General features: G+C 49.4%; 3 protein-coding genes across 6 annotated transcripts; 2 read left to right on the top strand and 1 right to left on the bottom strand.

The window, feature by feature from the left end:
- Positions 1-236: 236 nt before the first annotated feature.
- On the top strand, positions 237-1507 carry Taf10 (TATA-box binding protein associated factor 10). Of its 2 annotated transcripts, none has more exons than XM_005087429.4 (5): positions 237-513; positions 608-762; positions 908-972; positions 1063-1177; positions 1341-1507. In XM_005087429.4, exons 1-5 carry the CDS (start codon positions 282-284, stop codon positions 1428-1430), a joined length of 657 nt encoding a protein of 218 aa, XP_005087486.1. In that variant the 5' UTR covers positions 237-281; the 3' UTR covers positions 1431-1507. The 2 variants fall into 2 exon arrangements, with proteins under 2 accessions (XP_005087486.1, XP_012981711.1); XM_013126257.3 differs by having other exon boundaries at positions 237-459.
- Positions 1480-7757, bottom strand: Ilk (integrin linked kinase). Of its 2 annotated transcripts, none has more exons than XM_005087425.4 (13): positions 7646-7757; positions 7110-7245; positions 4028-4193; positions 3770-3865; positions 3504-3600; positions 3335-3418; positions 3150-3235; positions 2898-3007; positions 2676-2803; positions 2479-2600; positions 2294-2393; positions 2052-2182; positions 1480-1887 (listed from the first exon to the last, which is right to left on the bottom strand). In XM_005087425.4, the coding sequence occupies exons 2-13, from the start codon at positions 7196-7198 to the stop codon at positions 1738-1740; spliced, it is 1359 nt and encodes a 452-aa protein (XP_005087482.1). In that variant the 5' UTR covers positions 7199-7245; positions 7646-7757; the 3' UTR covers positions 1480-1737. The 2 variants fall into 2 exon arrangements, with proteins under 2 accessions (XP_005087482.1, XP_021079428.1); XM_021223769.2 differs by having other exon boundaries at positions 7517-7652.
- A 77-nt stretch (positions 7758-7834) lies between these two features.
- On the top strand, positions 7835-12436 carry Rrp8 (ribosomal RNA processing 8). 2 transcript variants are annotated; one of them, XM_013126256.3, is made up of 7 exons: positions 7835-8048; positions 9408-9759; positions 10257-10728; positions 10833-10962; positions 11101-11207; positions 11288-11384; positions 11572-12436. In XM_013126256.3, exons 1-7 carry the CDS (start codon positions 7950-7952, stop codon positions 11689-11691), a joined length of 1377 nt encoding a protein of 458 aa, XP_012981710.2. In that variant the 5' UTR covers positions 7835-7949; the 3' UTR covers positions 11692-12436. The 2 variants fall into 2 exon arrangements, with proteins under 2 accessions (XP_012981710.2, XP_005087487.2); XM_005087430.4 differs by having other exon boundaries at positions 10260-10728.
- The last annotated feature ends 4528 nt before the right edge of the window (positions 12437-16964 follow it).

The raw sequence follows: 16964 nt of genomic DNA on the forward strand, positions 1-16964 counted from the left end.
TCCAAGCAAAGTCTGTGCACCCAGGTGAAATACGCAGTCTTGGACGCTCTGCGGCCCCAGTAGGGCGGGGATTGGGCCGCGGGGTGACGGTGGCCACAATCTCTCATAGGTCCTCAGCCTTGCAGCCCACGTCTAACCAGCCCACAGTCAAGTAGAGGTCGCCTGCTGCGGCGGCTTCAGAACCGCCTAGAGTGGTGGGCGGGAACTGTGACGTCACGCGGCGTGCGCCTGGGCGAGCGGAAGCGGAAGCAGCTCTGTTCGCCGCCTCTCCCACCAGCCCCATGAGCTGCAGCGGCTCCGGCGCGGACCCCGAGGCGGCGCCGGCCTGTGCCGCCTCGGTCGCGGGTCCGGCGCCCCCGGTATCGGCCCCCGCCGCGCTGCCCACCAGCACAGCCGCGGAGAGCAAAGCCAGTCCTGCGGGGACCGCAGGGGGGCCCGGGGCTGGAGCCGCCCCTACGGGTACGGGCCCCGTGGCGGCGCGAGCCGGGGAGCCGGCGGAGCGGCGCGGGCCGGGTGAGCGCCGGGCCGAGGGAGGGAGGGGGAAGTGTCGCACCGGGCCCCGCGGTGGGGGAACCCTGCTCTTCTCACCTCCGTTGTTCTTCTTCAGCCTCGGTGGCAGCGGGCGGCGCGGCTCCCCCTGAAGGGGCAATGTCTAACGGGGTTTACGCCCTGCCGAGCGCGGCCAACGGAGAAGTGAAGCCTGTAGTGTCCAGCACGCCTCTGGTGGACTTCTTGATGCAGCTGGAGGATTACACGCCTACGGTGGGCGTCCCGCCTGGATAAGGCGGCTCGCTGTCGCGCTTTCAAGCGTCCTCTTTTCTACACTGCTAGCCCTTTTTATTCCTCCTTCCCACCCATTGCATCGGGTCAGGGCTAATACTGACTGCTGTTTAATTTGGTTTCTCAGATCCCAGATGCAGTGACTGGTTATTACCTGAACCGTGCAGGCTTTGAAGCTTCAGACCCACGCATGTGAGTAGTAAACTCAGGGCAGACTGTTGAGTGCTGGGTGCAGTTTGTTATATGTCTTATTACTGTCCCCCTCCCCACTTTTCTCTCTAGAATTCGGCTCATCTCACTTGCTGCCCAGAAATTCATCTCAGATATTGCCAACGATGCCCTACAGCACTGCAAAATGAAGGGTACAGCTTCTGGCAGCTCCCGGAGCAAGAGCAAGGTGTGAAAGGAGGTCCACCTTCCACGGCAGTACAGGGCTAACTTATCCTGAGACCCCTTTGGGGAAGCAGCATCCTAGGGGAGGTATTGGGTCTATTCAGGGTTACAACGAAGGACTGGAATCTGGGATCACTGTCCTCAGCTGGTCTTCCCTCTTCCCATAGGACCGCAAGTACACCCTAACCATGGAGGACTTGACCCCTGCCCTCAGCGAGTATGGTATCAATGTGAAGAAGCCGCACTACTTCACCTGAGCCAACTAACCCAGATGTGTTTGTCTTTCCCTCTGTCCCCACACCAGCCTGTTTTCATAATAAACTTTATTGTGACAGGCAGGGCTTATCCCTCCCATGTTGGGAGACATCATGTGGCAAGTGACAAAGCTCTGAGCCCAGCCCCTTTTGGGGCTACAGTGGTAGGGATGGGAGCAGGGATGGCCCCATACCAGGGATAGTACCATGATTGGAGACGGGAGGCAACCAGAGGCCTTCAGCTTCGGGGAAGTACACTCCCCCAACCTTGCTTTGACACCTCTGGAGTCTGGGCAGAGACCTTCCAGTCCTACTTGTCTTGCATCTTCTCCAGGATAGGCACGATCATGTCAAACTTGGGTCGCTTTGCAGGGTCTTCATTCATGCAAATCTTCATGAGCTTACACACGTGTGGGGAAATACCTGGTGGAATGGTAGGCCGAAGGCCTTCCAGTGCCACCTGGAAATGACAAGGAACAAGGTGAACTTCAGAGTTGGAGTTGATCATATGGTAAAAACTTGTGGCCCTTCAATGGGATTACTATACACCTGTACAAATTGTTCGAAGAGCTTGCCACAGCGATTGTCAGCACCACTGCGCTATACAAGTAGTCCTGTGCTCACCTTCATTCCGATCTCCATATTAGAGAGGTCAGCAAAGGGCACCTCTCTTGTCACCAGCTCCCACAGAAGCACTGCAAAGCTCCACATGTCTGCTGAGCGTCTGTTAGTGTCTTCAGGCTTCTTCTGCAGGGCTGGAAGGAATAGGGCTTACTATTCCAGCTGCCTGGCCTGTCCTATCTCTGCCTCTTCTACTGTTATTGAGCTGGTTCTTCTCAATTTCCCAACATGATGCCTTCACCTACCTTCAGGGGCCACCCAGGCAGGTGCATACATGCGCCCAGGGCACTGGAAGGAAAACTTGACATCAGCCATGCTGATTCGAGCAGTCATGTCTTCATCGATCTGAAGAAGAGAAGTTCAAAAGGTGGGACCTATGGTAGGCATGCAGAGAGGGCTTTGGGGACCAGTAGTGAACTTGTGGACTCACCATTACACTCCGGCTATTTAGTGCGTGTCGAGGTATGAGAGGCTCTAGTGTGTGGAGAAAAGCCATGCCTCTTGCCATGTCCAGAGCAAACTTTACAGCTTGGCTCTGGTCCACAACGAAATCTAACAGGAAGCAAGAATAATTTAGAGTTTACCACCCCTATTTTAGTCCCTCCCCAACAAGGCCAGCATCCTTACTGGTGCCTTCATGTAGGACATTGTAGAGAGATCCATATGGCATCCAGTGTGTGATCAGGGTTGGGTGGGGAGCTGGTGGAGACTGGCAAGCACCTAGCACTGGAAGCACGTTTGGATGTGAGAAAATCCTGGGAGAGGGAGAGAGTGGTGAGACCCAACAGTACTACTTCAGTACTGTTGGCGGTTCCTTAGAAACAACAGCTTCCACTTTTGCTGTCCCACCTGAGCCGGGGACACTCTTCATTGAAGTCCCTGCTTTTCCTTGTACTCCAGTCTCGAACCTTCAGCACCTTCACAACAATGTCATTGCTCTGCCAGCGGCCTTTCCATAGCTGAAGGACAGGTAGAGGTTAGGAGGTATTAGCTCAGGCTATACTATTTCCTTTCCATTAACTGGAAGAAGACTTTAGTTAGAGATACAGAGTGGCCGTTTGTGAGTGTTAGAGAGGGAGGGGCAAGAAGGGCAGGGATCACCTCTCCAGAATGATTCTCGTTGAGCTTTGCCAGAAAGTTGAGCTGTTTGAAGTCAATACCGGAGTGTTTGTTCAGGGTCCCATTTCCTGAGAATATGGGCAGGTCAGGTACCTAGCTTTACCCTAACCCACCTCACTAGCCCAGGATCCTAAGTTAGAGCCCTTCCCCCGACAGCAGTGACTCACGGGGCCGAGTGCGAGTGGTCCCCTTCCAGAATGTGTCCTTGTATGGAATACGGTTGAGATTCTGGCCCATCTTCTCTGCCCGTTCTGGGGAGGAAAAACAGTCTTAGCCTTAACTGTGACACAGAGGGAAGAGATGCAGGACAGGACCAGAGGATGTGAGTTAGTGGACCTCGGAGAAGCTCTCTAAGGGGTGCCTTGGCTTTGTCAACTGGCATCTCTCCATACTTGTTACAGATGCTTACAAGAGCCCCGTTAGCCACCAGGTCCTGAAAAGAAAAGATAATTTTATTCAGGAGCCTCTGTTAACTGTGTCGCAAGCAAACATGAACAGAGATGCAATGTACTGTCCTGTGTCACACAGTAGGACTGACAGGATGGGTTCCACGCTCAATTTGTTTCCCACTCATCCTAGGACTTGGAGTCTTGAGTACTTACCTCTGCCACCTGGTCTTGACCCCAGAAACAGGCATAGTGAAGGGGCACATTCCCGTGCTCATTCACTGCATTGATGTCAGCCTTGTATTGCAACAGCTGTGCCCCGTGGCCAAGAAAAGAAAGAACATAGTCACAAATGAGGTATTTGTTTCTAGGCATGAGGAAAGGGAGAAAAGTACACATTCTCCATATGACAGTCCCTGCTATGTTTACAATTGTGTGCCTGTGAGATGTGGGCTTTGAAGGGTTTGCCCATACCTTCTGTACGATGTCACGGTGTCCATGACTGGCTGCCAGGTGCAGGGGGGTATCATCTCCACGATTCATCACATTGATCCGTGCTCCCCTCATGATCAGCATTTCAACCACCGCAGAGCGGCCTTCTCGGCAGGCCCAGTGCAAGGGGGAGAAGCCGTGATCATCCCTTTGAGAAAGAGGCATAGACACTAAGCTGGAGTTGGAGGTTGGGAGGGACAAAAGTTTTGATGGGAGAGTTCTATATTCACTGAGAAGGCTTCCCTCTCTAGTACTTAGTTCTTACTCAAGTCAGCAATTTCCAAAGTTCAATTCAGATTTTCCCTTGAGCTTCACACCTAAACAGTCACCCAGATGTCCCAACAACTGTAAGGTTATTATTACTTTAATGACCATCTCCCAGAGCCTCTTCCCCAGCAGCTCTTCATTAGGTGCTAACACTCTTCCTGGACTCTTTGGCTTTTTCTGCCTCCTTGTTTGACAGTATTAGTCAAACCCAGGGTCTTGTAGATACTTGGCACATGCTACACCACTAAGCTGTATCTCTAGCTCATACATCTTTAGCAACACCTATAACCCTTTGTTTGCACTGCTTCTTGCGCCTCTCTTTATTATAGACTTACACTGACTGGGCTGTGAGGATCTGTTGCTGTGAGCTGCTTGTCTTGCCTGTTAAAGAATATGCTTGAGGATAGTGTGGCAGCTGATGTTCTTTCCAGGCAAGTTAATGATGGGACAGGGGCATATTGGAGCGGGCAGGCCATAACTTAGGAAAGGGAATAAGCTTATTATTTGGCTCTGGTATTGAAACTAACATCTAAAAATGGAATGAATTAAAATGTTTGGGAGGGGTATAATGACAAGGAAACATGCTTTTGATTACTGATGAGGCAAACAATAACACAAAACAGGATTTTCCTACTTACCAACCCGGGACACACAAGAGAAAACATAAATGGAAGCTTTAAAATGAACACTTTGTGTTTTCATTCCCTAAGAACATATATTTTATAAAGAGAAGTGTACAAACAAAACAATTGGGTGGGCTGGGTGAAACTGACAGCCTGGAGCCATAAAAGGAAATTCCCTCCAGTCCAGAGATGCGATCTAAGGGGCGGAACAGGGGGCGGTCTGTGGTTTAGGCCTGCAGCCTCCAGATGCCTGAGTGCTGTGGTCACTTCCTGTGAGGGGGCTGGAGGAGGAGCCTTAAGCTGATCCAGACTTGGTCACCCAGAACCCCCCAACAGCTGAAGGAGGTATGTAGCTTTAAAAGAATTGTTCCTCCAGTTAGCCCTCATCTGCTAACATAATCAGCAAAACCTTTCCCAGGATGTGAGTATATCCTTGCTATCAGTCTTGTCTCCCAGACTGTTCATGTGTTCTGACATAACAGCCTCCGGCAGTCTTGGCCTCAGAGTAAGCCCAAGTTTAGAACAAAAATAAATGCAGAGTTTTGCTCACTGTCACCCCAGGGCCTAGATTTCTATCTCAAGAAAGCCTGTAGGGAATTAACCACCACCAACATACCTTGTTCCCCTCAAGCCACCAAATCTTTCTGGTTTCCCTAATGATACCCTTCCACCTTTTGACAGCAAGGAATCTCACAAAATGCCACTCCCACCGGACAACAGCCTAAACTTCTATTTCCTTACCAACAAAACATGGCTCAGTGTGTACCAGGGCATCCGAGTCATGTGGAAAATGAAACAACTGAATATTACAGAAAAATAAAACAGCCTAGAGGGAACTGGTGAAACCTGGCCTAAGATGACAGATGATCCTTTACTACCTAAAAAAGTACACTCTTCTAGTCACACATGGTGACAGAAAACTAAAAACCCAGTACTCAGGAGGCTGAGGCAGTAGGATGGAGAGCAGGAGGCCACTCTGAACTACATGACACCCTGTCTCCAAAAGCAAACCAACACTACCTACTAAACTTGTTCAGCAATGCTTTTCTTGCTTTCCTGTATCAGCCAGCATTTTAGAAAGTGTCATATTTTCTCCGTTTCCTCACTTCTCATTCCCTTTTCTGCCCTCCAGGAGCCTGCCATCTCAAGGGCATTGACTGTGATTTACAGACTCTAACACCACAGGTGGTGTTCCTTATTTGAAGGAACCCAGTATAATGCAGTTTCCTGTTACTTTTCTGAAATTTCATTTACAAGATCAACTATAGCCTAAATGTAAGTTAGCTCATGTTCTTTAACTCTCAGAAGCCTATGCACAAGTGACCAGTCTCCTTTCATTAAAACATTCTCTAATCTTAACCAATTTTTCTATTTCTCCTTCAAATGGTTGATCCCTGTCAGTCGGACAGGCTTCTAATCCTCTGCCTTAATTTCTTACTCTTCTGAGGTACTATTTTTCACACTATAGAATCTTCAGATACCATCTAAATGATAATTTGTGGTATCTTGGTCTCCCAGTCAGACCTCTCATGAAATTCAAATCTACATAACTAACAACCTGCCCAACATTTTCTAATTGCTGTAGTGTCATCATGACTGTATCAGTCCAGAACTTCCAAGTAACCAAGTGTCCAAAGCTCACAAACCCCAGGTCATCTCTGACTACCCTCAGTTCCCATGCTGAGTCAATTTCTTCATCCTTATGACTCGGGAGAACCTCACCACTTCTAGTTTTCAACTGTCCCAATTCTAGTCCAAAACATCACTTCAAGGCAACTTCCAGGATGACACTAGACAAATGGGCAGTCTCCATCACTACACAGCTTCAGAGCTTTGCTTACAGACATCTGTCCTTTTCCACTTCTATCCAGTGCTCTAGGGCACTGAAACCTATTCTCCAAACACATGGAATTCCAGGCAATTTCCTGGCACTCTGGTCTGCCTTTGACATGAGTTCACAGAGGCTGCAAAGCAACCCGGAACCCCTGATTGTGAAGCTTAGTTAAAAAATTCAGTTCAGACACAGCTTCCTCTATGTAGATCCCTCTCCAACAGTCTGCTTACTATACTCCTCACACTGGATAGCAGTCAGCTGCCCCCGCCCGACAAGAGCACCCCACATAGCGGAGAGTGGACTGAAAGCCGTTCTCTCACTCTCCAGCGCTACAGCTCACCCCTGATTGAGGTCGTTCTCTGTGTTGTCCAGCCACAAGCGCACCGCTACCGCGTTGCCCTCCCGGCACTGAGTGAAAATGTCGTCCATAGCGGCGACCCAGCACGGAGACCCGGGACTGGAGAAGCCTTGGGGAACTGCAGGAAAGCAGAGACAAGAGGATGAGCTCAGCTCTGTTCTCTGCAGAACAGAAGTGTCTGCGCTGGGATGGGGGGCTAGGCGTTGCGAGAGTGATAGTGGCTGTCTGTGAAGGACTTAGGGTAGCGGGGCGACCACTGGGAGCGAGGGACAGGCGGGGTGTGGCGGTGTAGGAGGGACTTTGCTAATCTTCTGAGCCGGTGTCAGTAGGCACCGAGTCCCGACCCGCGAGCACGGCTGGGGGAGGAGGGGGGAACAAGTTGCAAACACCCGGAGGAGAAGACGAGACAGAAGTCCTTCCCGGGCGGCCCCGGCTCCCAGCTCGTAACCGCCGCAGAGATCGTAGAGACGGGCTTGCAGGACCAACGTGGGGCAGGGCGCAGAGACACCCGCACTCACCGGGACTCGGGCCGCAGGCGCCTTCTCCGGGGAACTCCCGTCCGGCCGCGCCCGCCGCCCGGCCCCGCCCCGGCCCTCTCCGGCCAGAACGGGCCACCGTCCCTCCCTTCCGACCTCCTACTGCCTCTCTAGCTCCCAGCAGCTGCACTCGATGGTGCTCTGCTCCGCGCCAGCCGCTCTAGCCACCACAGGCTTTCGCTCGGTGGCTTCCGGCTGGATTTGGTCTGGGGCCAGCACTAGGAGTCTCTGACCGGCTTTGCACGTGGTCGCGGCGTGGGCTCCTGCGACCCTGCCGTCCACTGGCATGTTCGAGGAGCCCGAATGGGTCGAGGCGGCCCCAGCAGCCGTGGGTCTCCGGCCGGCAACAACACAGACTCGGCCGGCGACTGCCCCGCCAGTCAAGGTGAGGGGCCAGGGACTGGGCTGTTTGAGGTGGCGAAACTACCCTCCCGAGCCGCCCTTGTGCGTGCTGGGGAGAGGGAGAGCCAGCAGTGCTGTCGTGGATCGGGATGGAGATAGTTAGTCCTTATCTGAAGATCCGGAAACTCCCCAAAAAACTGACCCTAAAATACGCTTGGTGAGAAGTTGGTACAGAGAAGAACGTGCCTGAGACGGAGAGAAACGTGGAGAAGCCCGGGGGCAGCCACACATGGAGTTAGAGTGTATCTAGATAGGAATGCGGGGTTCGGAGGGTGGAGCACAGAGTAAACCAAAGGTTTGAAAAGTAAGTTTTTGGTAGGGCGTCGGTGGTGCACGCCTTTAATCCCAGCACTCGGAAGGCAGAGGCAGGCGGATCTCTGTGAGTTCGAGGCCAGCCTGGTCTACAGAGTGAGTGCTAGGACAGGCTCCAGAGCAATACAGAGAAACCCTGTCTCGAAAGGCAAAACAAAACAAACAACAACAAAACAAAGAAAAGGACCTTTTTATATACTAAGGGTAGAAGTCAATGGAGTCGTTGTAGCAATGGAGTGGTTTCTCCACATTTTCTATCACCCGGCATCACTTTACACTGGAGATCAGTTCCAGGCCTTCAGCATGGTAAACAAGCATTCACCACTGAGCTGCACCCCCAGCTTGGAAAGGTTCTTAGTAGTACTATAGAAAGTATATTGGACACAGTCAAAGCAGGTGGCAGGGAAGGTTATCAGAGTCACTATTAAAAGCAGGTATGGGGAACCCAGAACTTTTGAGGTAAATGCCTGGCCAAAGATCAGCAGCAGGACTTGAACCCCAAGTCAGCTTCCCAGAAAATAGGTCTTTTCCTTTGAGCCTCATCGGATGTGAGAGCTACTGTACCTCCATAGGGTGTTCTTTTCATCTCTGTAGCCTATCCTTCTAATGCAGGCCGCTGGCCTGCCTGTGTGCAGCCTCAGCCTACCAGGCTGTTATCTCTACCGCAGTTAGGATCATCTTTAATAGACACTGTGATGCTGTCCTCCCTGTTTCAAGAAACCTCTCTGGTGCTCCTGGAATGCTGTCACCTGCGGTCTTGTCTTGATCCTGTGGTTTGTGACCTTAGCACATTCCTTTAAGGAGCATCACCTGACAGTCTTTTACACACTTAAAAAAGCAGGCTGGAAGCATGTTGCCACTCTCCAGCTTCCCAGAGCGTGGGATTGCAGCTTGAAAGTTCTGGGCTTGGCATACTTTACAAACGGCTGAGAAGAATCACCAGTATCTGAACCATATCCCCATCTCCCCTTACTTAGTCTCTAGACCCCATCCATTCTCACACCTACTCTCATCCTTTGCTTGCCTCTAGGGCCGCAAGCGCCGCCATCTCTTGGCCACATTACGGACTCTGGAAGCAGCATCTCTTTCCCAGAAATCCCCCAGCCCACCTGGCAGTGATTCTGAGGAGGAGGAGGAGGAGGTAGGAAGGAAGAAAAAATACCTCCAAAGGCCCTCACTGGCCAACGCCTCGAAGGAAGTAGGGGAGAAAAGAAAAAGAAAATGTCAAAAACAGGTGTCATCTATCAGTGACACTGAGGGCAAGTGCCACACACAAACTCTCCTTGGTGGGATCTCTGCTAAAGAAGAAAAAGGAAAGAAGAAATGTCAGAAATATTCTCATTCACACCCAACCCAGCACCTGAACAATGTTGACCACACAGGTACCAGTATATGTGTATATGGGGGGGGGGTTGTGAGCTAACTGCATAGATGACAAAGGTCTCTCTCTTTCTCTCTCTTTCTCTCTCTCTCTCTCTCTCTCTCTCTCTCTCTCTCTCTCTCTCTCTCTCACACACACACACACACACACACACACACACACACCCCATGGGCTGGACATAAAAGGCACTTTTGCCGGGCATTGGTGGGGCACGTCTTTAATCCCAGCACTCGGGAGGCAGAGGCAGGCGGATCTCTGTGAGTTCGAGACCAGCCTGGACTACCAAGCGAGTTCCAGGACAGCCTCCAAAGCCACAGAGAAACCCTGTCTCGAAAAACCAAAAAAAAAAAAAAAAAAAAAAAAAAAAAAGAAGGCACTTTTATCCAGGCCACAGACTTCACAGACTTTGCCTCACGGACAAGGGAAAAGCCAGGATGACTTGCCATGCCTTTGAGTTTAGGGAATCAAGCTTCAAATGCCGTCTCATCTTCCTCTCAGCAGTTCACACGTCGAGGACAAGTACGGCTCCAGTTAACCCACCCAAGCGAGGCCCCGAGTCCACACCCTGTGACTCCTCACATACGCTGAGCCGCAAACAGTGGCGGAACCGACAGAAGAATAAGCGGAGACACAAGAACAAGTTTCGACCACTTCAGACACCAGACCAGGTTCCTCCAGACCAGGTTCCTCCCGTGGCTTCCACAGAGGAGACTGAGGTGCCTCCTGCCCCAGAGTTGGACAGTCAGCAGACTAGAGCCGGAGCCCTTCGGGCACGCATGACGCAACGGCTGGATGGGGCCCGATTTCGATACCTTAATGAACAGTTGTACTCAGGGCCCAGCAGTGCTGCCCAGCGCCTCTTCCAGGAAGACCCCGAGGCTTTTCTCCTCTATCACCGGGGCTTTCAGAAACAAATGAAAAAGTGGCCACTGCACCCAGTGGATCGTATTGCCAAAGATCTCCGACAGAAGTAATGGGAGGTGGAGTCGGGTCTGTGGGGTATGTGAGGGTGAAGTCGGTGATCAGGGACTTGGATCTGACCAGTGTGTGACCCCCCTTCCCCTCCACACCCAGGCCTGCATCCTTGGTGGTAGCTGACTTTGGCTGTGGAGATTGCCGCTTAGCTTCAAGTGTCCGGAACCCTGTGCACTGTTTTGACTTGGCCTCTCTGGACCCCAGGGTCACCGTATGTGACATGGCCCAGGTAAGCACCTCTGTGTGTCTGGCCTGTGATTTTTCTAACCCTTCCTGCTCTTCCCATCCTATTATCCAACTGAAGCACTTGGTGCTGAATTTCCCTTTCACAACACCGTGTGCTCTGTCTGACCCGCCTCATCGTCAGGTGCCTCTGGAGGATGAATCTGTGGATGTAGCTGTGTTTTGCCTTTCACTGATGGGAACTAACATCAGGGACTTCCTTGAGGAAGCAAATCGAGTGCTGAAGCTGGGGTGAGTCCCTAGGACACGGATGAATTTTCGTGTGCATGCGTGTGTCTCCACCTTTACTCATGACTTCCTCCTTCTCCCAGGGGTCTGCTCAAAGTAGCTGAAGTCAGTAGCCGCTTTGAGGACATTCGGACCTTTTTGGGGGCTGTGACCAAACTTGGCTTTAAGGTCATCTACAAGGTAAGGGTCCCAAGAAGCTTTTCGGGGTAATGGTGTTCAGAAAGGAGGCCGTAGCCACAGAGATAGACATTTTGCTCTTTCAAGGCAAAACTCTGGGAGGAGCTATAGGAAGCTCTCTGAGCTGGGGAAACTCAGAGGCCAGACTGAGGTGAGGATTTGTTAACTCACTGGTGTTTTCTGCTCCTAGGACCTGACCAACAGCCACTTCTTCTTGTTTGACTTTGAAAAGACTGGGCCTCCTCGAGTAGGACCCAAAGCCCAGCTGTCAGGCTTGAAACTTCAGCCCTGTCTCTACAAGCGCAGGTGACCAAAGGACACCTGTTAAAGGGGGGGGGGCTCAGACTCCAAGCTCAGAACTCTGAAGACTGTACCTACCCAAGCTATGAGCCAGGACCTGGCGCCGTCCTCCTGTATCAAGAACACTGGTAAAGCCTTCTGCTCAACTCTACTCTAATGGAGCCTTCTTGGCTACGCAAAGCATGCTCAAGAAGGAGGAGTTTATTGTGAGGGCATTGGTGTATCTGGGAATTGTGGGTCACTTCAGATGTCATGTAAACTAGTTGGCTTGGAATCGATGGATCTCTGTTTGGTTTTCTTCATCTTTCAGAAGGCACAAGGACACTCCACTGTGCCGTCTTCTGACTGTATGGTCTAGCCTCTGCTCATCCATAGTTTCTGCTCCTTCAGCTTCAAGACTACAGACACACAGCTTTTGCCTCATGGCAGGTCCCAATGCTAGTTTGCCAGTTGGGGCTGGCAGTTATTTCTTTCTTTCTTGGAGCTGAGAATCATTTAATGTCTTTCTGTTGTTGTTGCTTTGAGAGGGCATCTCACACAGGTCCAGGCTACCTTAAATGGCAATTCTCCTGATTATGGGGGTTCCAGGCGTGAGCCACTGTACCCAGGTTAATCTCTTCATCTCTGAGTATTTCATTTCTCATTTGAAAAATGTAAAATTCTTGTGGTACAGCATGCTGTATGGGTTAACTGAGGAAAGCTGCAGCAAGAGCTGGGGACATAAGAGGCGCTAAATAAATCAGCTATGGCTGTTGTGTGTTGGTGATCCTACCGTTCTTTAAAGATCACCCCTAAGCTGACTTGGAGGTTGAGTAAATGGTTTCATTGTGACCGAGAAAGCCTGGGAAAGTTGGTATAGGCATGTGATAGGTATTTGCTGTTTAGAGGCTTACTGCATTGGAAGCTTTCCTTGGGAGGGGTTGATGAAGCAGCTGCGTCTCTGTTCATAAGCAACAGCTGAGTGGGCTGCTCATTGGCAGGACCTGGCCCTAGGGCCTCCCTTGCATGTCAGGAAAACTACAGGCAAGAAATAAAGTGCTGAGGGAAGATGAGCTAGGACCACATGCTGAGCTCATCCCGAAGGTATCTATCTGCCTTGCATCCAGGTACTGAAGATACAGCCTCTTCTACCCATTCACAAAAACAAAACCTCACAGTTCCCTCTAGGAGCAAATAGGTCTCAGGATTCGGAACCAATTAAATGCCCCCAGCCCTAAAGGAATAAAGATTTTGAAAAAGACACAGGCCGGAAGGCATGTTTGGAGGCTGGACTATGAGGCCAACCTTAGCAGACACCATATAATGTCTTTGTTTATAATGTTGCTGCTAAGCGTGCATCTCACTATCAAAGTTTACTCATTTTCCCAAATAGCTTAGCTGTTTCTTAAAGCCCCTTCCCCAGAAGTACCTATATTCTCAACATATTGTATGCAAAATGTTTTTTTAGCATGAAAGCACTATGTTGTGGATGGTTTATACATTTCACTGCAGCCTTCTCAAGCCATATTTATCTTTCTGTTTTTTACTTGTGTGTGGGGGGGCGTGCTCAGACTCATTGAGGAATAACAGTTCAGTTAACTGAACTTGATGACTACAGGAGTTGAAGTCATGTCTGGGTTATAGTAAGGGTGCTTGCTGTGAACTAGTGATGGGAAAAGCGTGCCAGCAGGAGAACCCACAGATAGAGTTGGTGTAATGTTGAGGCTTTTTGAGAGAAAAGAATCTGTAATAAACTGGAAAATGTTGAAATTGGGTTGTGGGGGATAACTCAGTGACTAGGAGCACTGCTGTGCAATCATGAAGACCTGAGTTCAGATCCTTAGCACCGCATAAGAGTGAATCCTATGGCTCTGAAGCTGAGGAGAGTTGGGATAGTGGAGACAAAGCTGTCGGGGCTTGTAGGCCAGCTAACCTCCGTGAACAGTGGTGAGCCCCAGATCCAGTGAACCCTGCCTCAGAGTAACAAGGTAGAGAATGATAGAGCGGGAAAGTTGATGTCCTCCCCTGGCTTCCGCCCCTGCATGGGCTTACACAACACTATTCACTCTCGCACACAGCATAAAAAGAACAGGAGGCTTCTATGGCCAGAGCAGATGGGGGAGAGAGAGGAGTAGTAGGTTAGTGGGGACAGGAGGGGTTAATTGTGACAGATAGTGGCTTTCAAACTTTAGGGTGACTGGAGTCATCTGCAGGGTTTATTATTTTGCTGCCTTCCAAGCCCTCCTGTAGTTTCTGGTTCTATAGATATGAGTAGGGTCCTAGAAATTCTTTTCTGATGGCTTTTGGGTTTTCCTCTTGAAGAGGAAGCAAAATTCATTGAAAGTAAAAGTGGGGAGAGGATTGGGATTTTGAGGAAAACAAAACAGAACAAAGAATCCCAGCACTTGGGAGGCAGAAGCAGGAGAACCCCTGAGTTTGAGGCCAGCCCAGGCTACATAGGTCCAGGCCCGCCAGGGAATGCATAGGGAGACCCTGACCTAAGGAAATAGAGTGTAAGTGTTGGCAGTGTTAATAACACGTGAAGTTGTGGCAGAAGAGGATGGAGCATGGTATAACGTGTTGGGAGCTTGTTACTTTCCCTTACCACTGGTCTGTCAGAATCCAGCCCCCATTTACAAGAAAACAAACAGGGTCAGGTTTCTGCCCACCAACCACAATTCTACCTAAGGTCTGCTGGAACTGTTAGGGAAACATGAGATATTTATTTCTACTTCTAAGGAATGATACGCCTAGAGTCTTACTCCTGCCCTGAAAAAAATACAGGGCAAGGAAAAGCTCAGAGGCTACTTGGGTGGAGTGGCAGTGACTTGCATTCCCAGAATGTGCCCTGGGCAACAGCACATGCGTATCTTCTGTGCCTCTTGTGCTAAGTGTTAAGATAGGCCTGGGTTCTGTCCCGTAGGACCATTTTGAAGAGATAAAGAGACCTCATAACAAGCAGCGAGGAGTCAGAACATTTGGGCTGATGGAACGGTTTCAGAAAGCCATCCAGAATAATGCAGTATCCATCAGAGACGGACAGACTTCCCCTTTGAATGTCCACCAGACCATTGGTCAAAGAACCATCGAGGCAAACCATACTTGGACTTCCTTGTCTCTCCTCAGTGCTTGTGCCTGGAACAGTCAGCAAGGAGGTGGGAAAGAGTTATGGAGAGCAGGGATCTTTCCTCCATTCCCCAAAGCAACCTCCTTGACTTAGGCGAGGCAAAGCTGGGAGGGGCCAGTTATTTATTGTTACATAGAATTAGACATTCTAATTTAGTTTACTCCTTGAGCTGATTATAGACTGTCAGTTAAGTAAGAATATGACAGTAGGGCTGAACAGATGTTTCTGTGGTTGAGAGCACTGACTGCTGTTGGAAAGAACACAGGTTCAATTCCCAGCATCCACAAGTTGGCTTATAATCTTCTGATGGTAGTCCTTGGAGATCCAGTGCCCACATGGCTTCCGGGCACACCAGGCTTACACGTAGTTCACAGACATACATGCAGGCAAAACACTCGTAAAACAAACTAAAAGTAAAATAAATAAATGAGTGAATGAATGAATGAATAAGAAGAGTATAGGCTTGCTGCAGCCTTTCTCCACAGCAGAGAAAGAGTTAACTACTCTTTCAGGGCTGTGGGAGACAAGAAGGAAGTTGGGTATGGATGTCAATCTAGACCTGGGTCATGTTCAATGTCCCTTTTAGAGCTCTCCAAGCAGTGGTGTTCTGCAATTATTCGTGTGCTCCTGATTTTGTTCCCGTAAAACAGTCCTAAGAGAGAACACAGTTCCAAAAGAAACAGTGCGATCTTGGCAGAGACAGCTCAGCTCCAAGCACTCACCCGTTACGTAATCACACAAAGCCCTCTGCAGCTTTTCAGAGACTGGTAATTAGAGCCTTTGATTACCAGGTCATCCTTCCCAGGTGAGTTCTCTAACTAGCCACCTGGTTGTAGGACTTTTGACTACTGCAGTGATTGCTATGGGGCTCTAATTGTCTTTGCTTCCCAAAGCAATCCATTTTCCATACTGCCAAGTGATCTCTATGAAAATGTAAATCAGATTATGTGACCTCTCTGCATAAAATCCTTCAATGGATTCTCATTGCTTGAGAACAAAAGAAAGACTCCTTCCTTCCCAGGTCCAGTGTTGTCTTACCCAGGCATAGTTCTGCAGTCCAGCTGCATCTTAACTCACTCTTCCCCTCCTCAGTACTAACAGCCGGAGCTTGCCAAGCCCCTACGTCTATACTTGCACCCTCCATCTTCCTAAAATACTCTTTCCCTTAGTTAACTCATTTTCTTCTTCCAGATATCCTTACCAGTGACATGTTTATCTTTCCTGCAAAAAAAAAAAAAATCAGTGCTATTTTTCTGGGCACATTAAAATTAAACTATATTTTCCAGCACTGTACATTAGGCAGGCCAGAGATAGTCAGAGTGGTGTTTTCATACCAGACAAAGAAAGTGAAAGGCAGATGAGCCTTTTCTGTTTTCTCCTACTCCCTACCTAGGAAGGACAGGTTCTGAAGGTGATGGAGTCATAGGATACAAGAAGTTTGGCTATTTTAGGAGAAAACTGGATTCTGAAACAGAACTAAACCCCTTAAGCTAATGAATGTGAGCATGTTACAGCAATTGTCATTATGCATCCTGGATATATCTTCTGGTCCACTTTACCACAAAATCCTGTTTCCTGTTGGGGGCTTCAGCATTTATCTTACCATGTGCCAATCTGTACTTTGTAACTGTCCTTCTTTAAAGATTTTCTTTTATTTCTTAATTACATATATGGGGTTATGTATGTGTGAGTGCAGTGACTAAGGCCAGAGAAATGGAATTTCTTGGAGCTGGAGTTATAGGCAGTTGTGAGCTGCCTGATGACGGTGTGGAAAATTGAACTTAGGTCCTCTGCAACTCTTAACTCCTGAGCTATCTTTCCAACCCTTCATCCTACTTTTAAATGAAGAAAAATAATGCTCACATCAGAAAACAGAAATATTTATCCATTATTTGTGACTTAAAAGATCCCATCAAATGTTTTAAACATTTACATTTTTTCCTAACGTAACAAGGAACCTGAAAGATCTTGGCTTTACTTCAGGAGCTCAGAAGTGTTCCAAGTAAGGGCTTTGTGCTTCTCTTGGTGTCCTAATTCTTGCAGTCACAGGTGCATTCTTAGTTAGGCAGAGACACCATACTAGACTTCTTGGATGTCTCTCGGATTGCCACAGCCTCCTCCCCTACCCTCCACCCTCCTATTGGCTTCACTTCAAGGATCTTTTCACTTGTTAGTAC

Source organism: Mesocricetus auratus, unplaced genomic scaffold, assembly GCF_017639785.1.
Source record: "Mesocricetus auratus isolate SY011 unplaced genomic scaffold, BCM_Maur_2.0 Super-Scaffold_4256, whole genome shotgun sequence".
Classification (NCBI taxonomy): domain Eukaryota; kingdom Metazoa; phylum Chordata; class Mammalia; order Rodentia; family Cricetidae; genus Mesocricetus; species Mesocricetus auratus.

Bases quoted from the DNA above. Each gene is read 5' to 3' on its own strand.
- Taf10 (XM_005087429.4), top strand. From the start codon at position 282: ATGAGCTGCAGCGGCTCCGGCGCGGACCCCGAGGCGGCGCCGGCCTGT. The intron at 514-607 runs GTGAGCGCCGGG...GTTCTTCTTCAG, and splicing joins GGCGGAGCGGCGCGGGCCGG to CCTCGGTGGCAGCGGGCGGC. The intron at 973-1,062 runs GTGAGTAGTAAA...TTTTCTCTCTAG, and splicing joins GAAGCTTCAGACCCACGCAT to AATTCGGCTCATCTCACTTG.
- Ilk (XM_005087425.4), bottom strand. From the start codon at position 7,198: ATGGACGACATTTTCACTCAGTGCCGGGAGGGCAACGCGGTAGCGGTG. The intron at 3,419-3,503 runs GTCCACTAACTC...TTTCCTCCCCAG, and splicing joins CCTTAGAGAGCTTCTCCGAG to AACGGGCAGAGAAGATGGGC. The intron at 2,601-2,675 runs GTAAGGATGCTG...GCTTCCTGTTAG, and splicing joins TGTCCTACATGAAGGCACCA to ATTTCGTTGTGGACCAGAGC.
- Rrp8 (XM_013126256.3), top strand. From the start codon at position 7,950: ATGTTCGAGGAGCCCGAATGGGTCGAGGCGGCCCCAGCAGCCGTGGGT. The intron at 10,963-11,100 runs GTAAGCACCTCT...CCTCATCGTCAG, and splicing joins CCGTATGTGACATGGCCCAG to GTGCCTCTGGAGGATGAATC. The intron at 11,208-11,287 runs GTGAGTCCCTAG...TCCTTCTCCCAG, and splicing joins AATCGAGTGCTGAAGCTGGG to GGGTCTGCTCAAAGTAGCTG.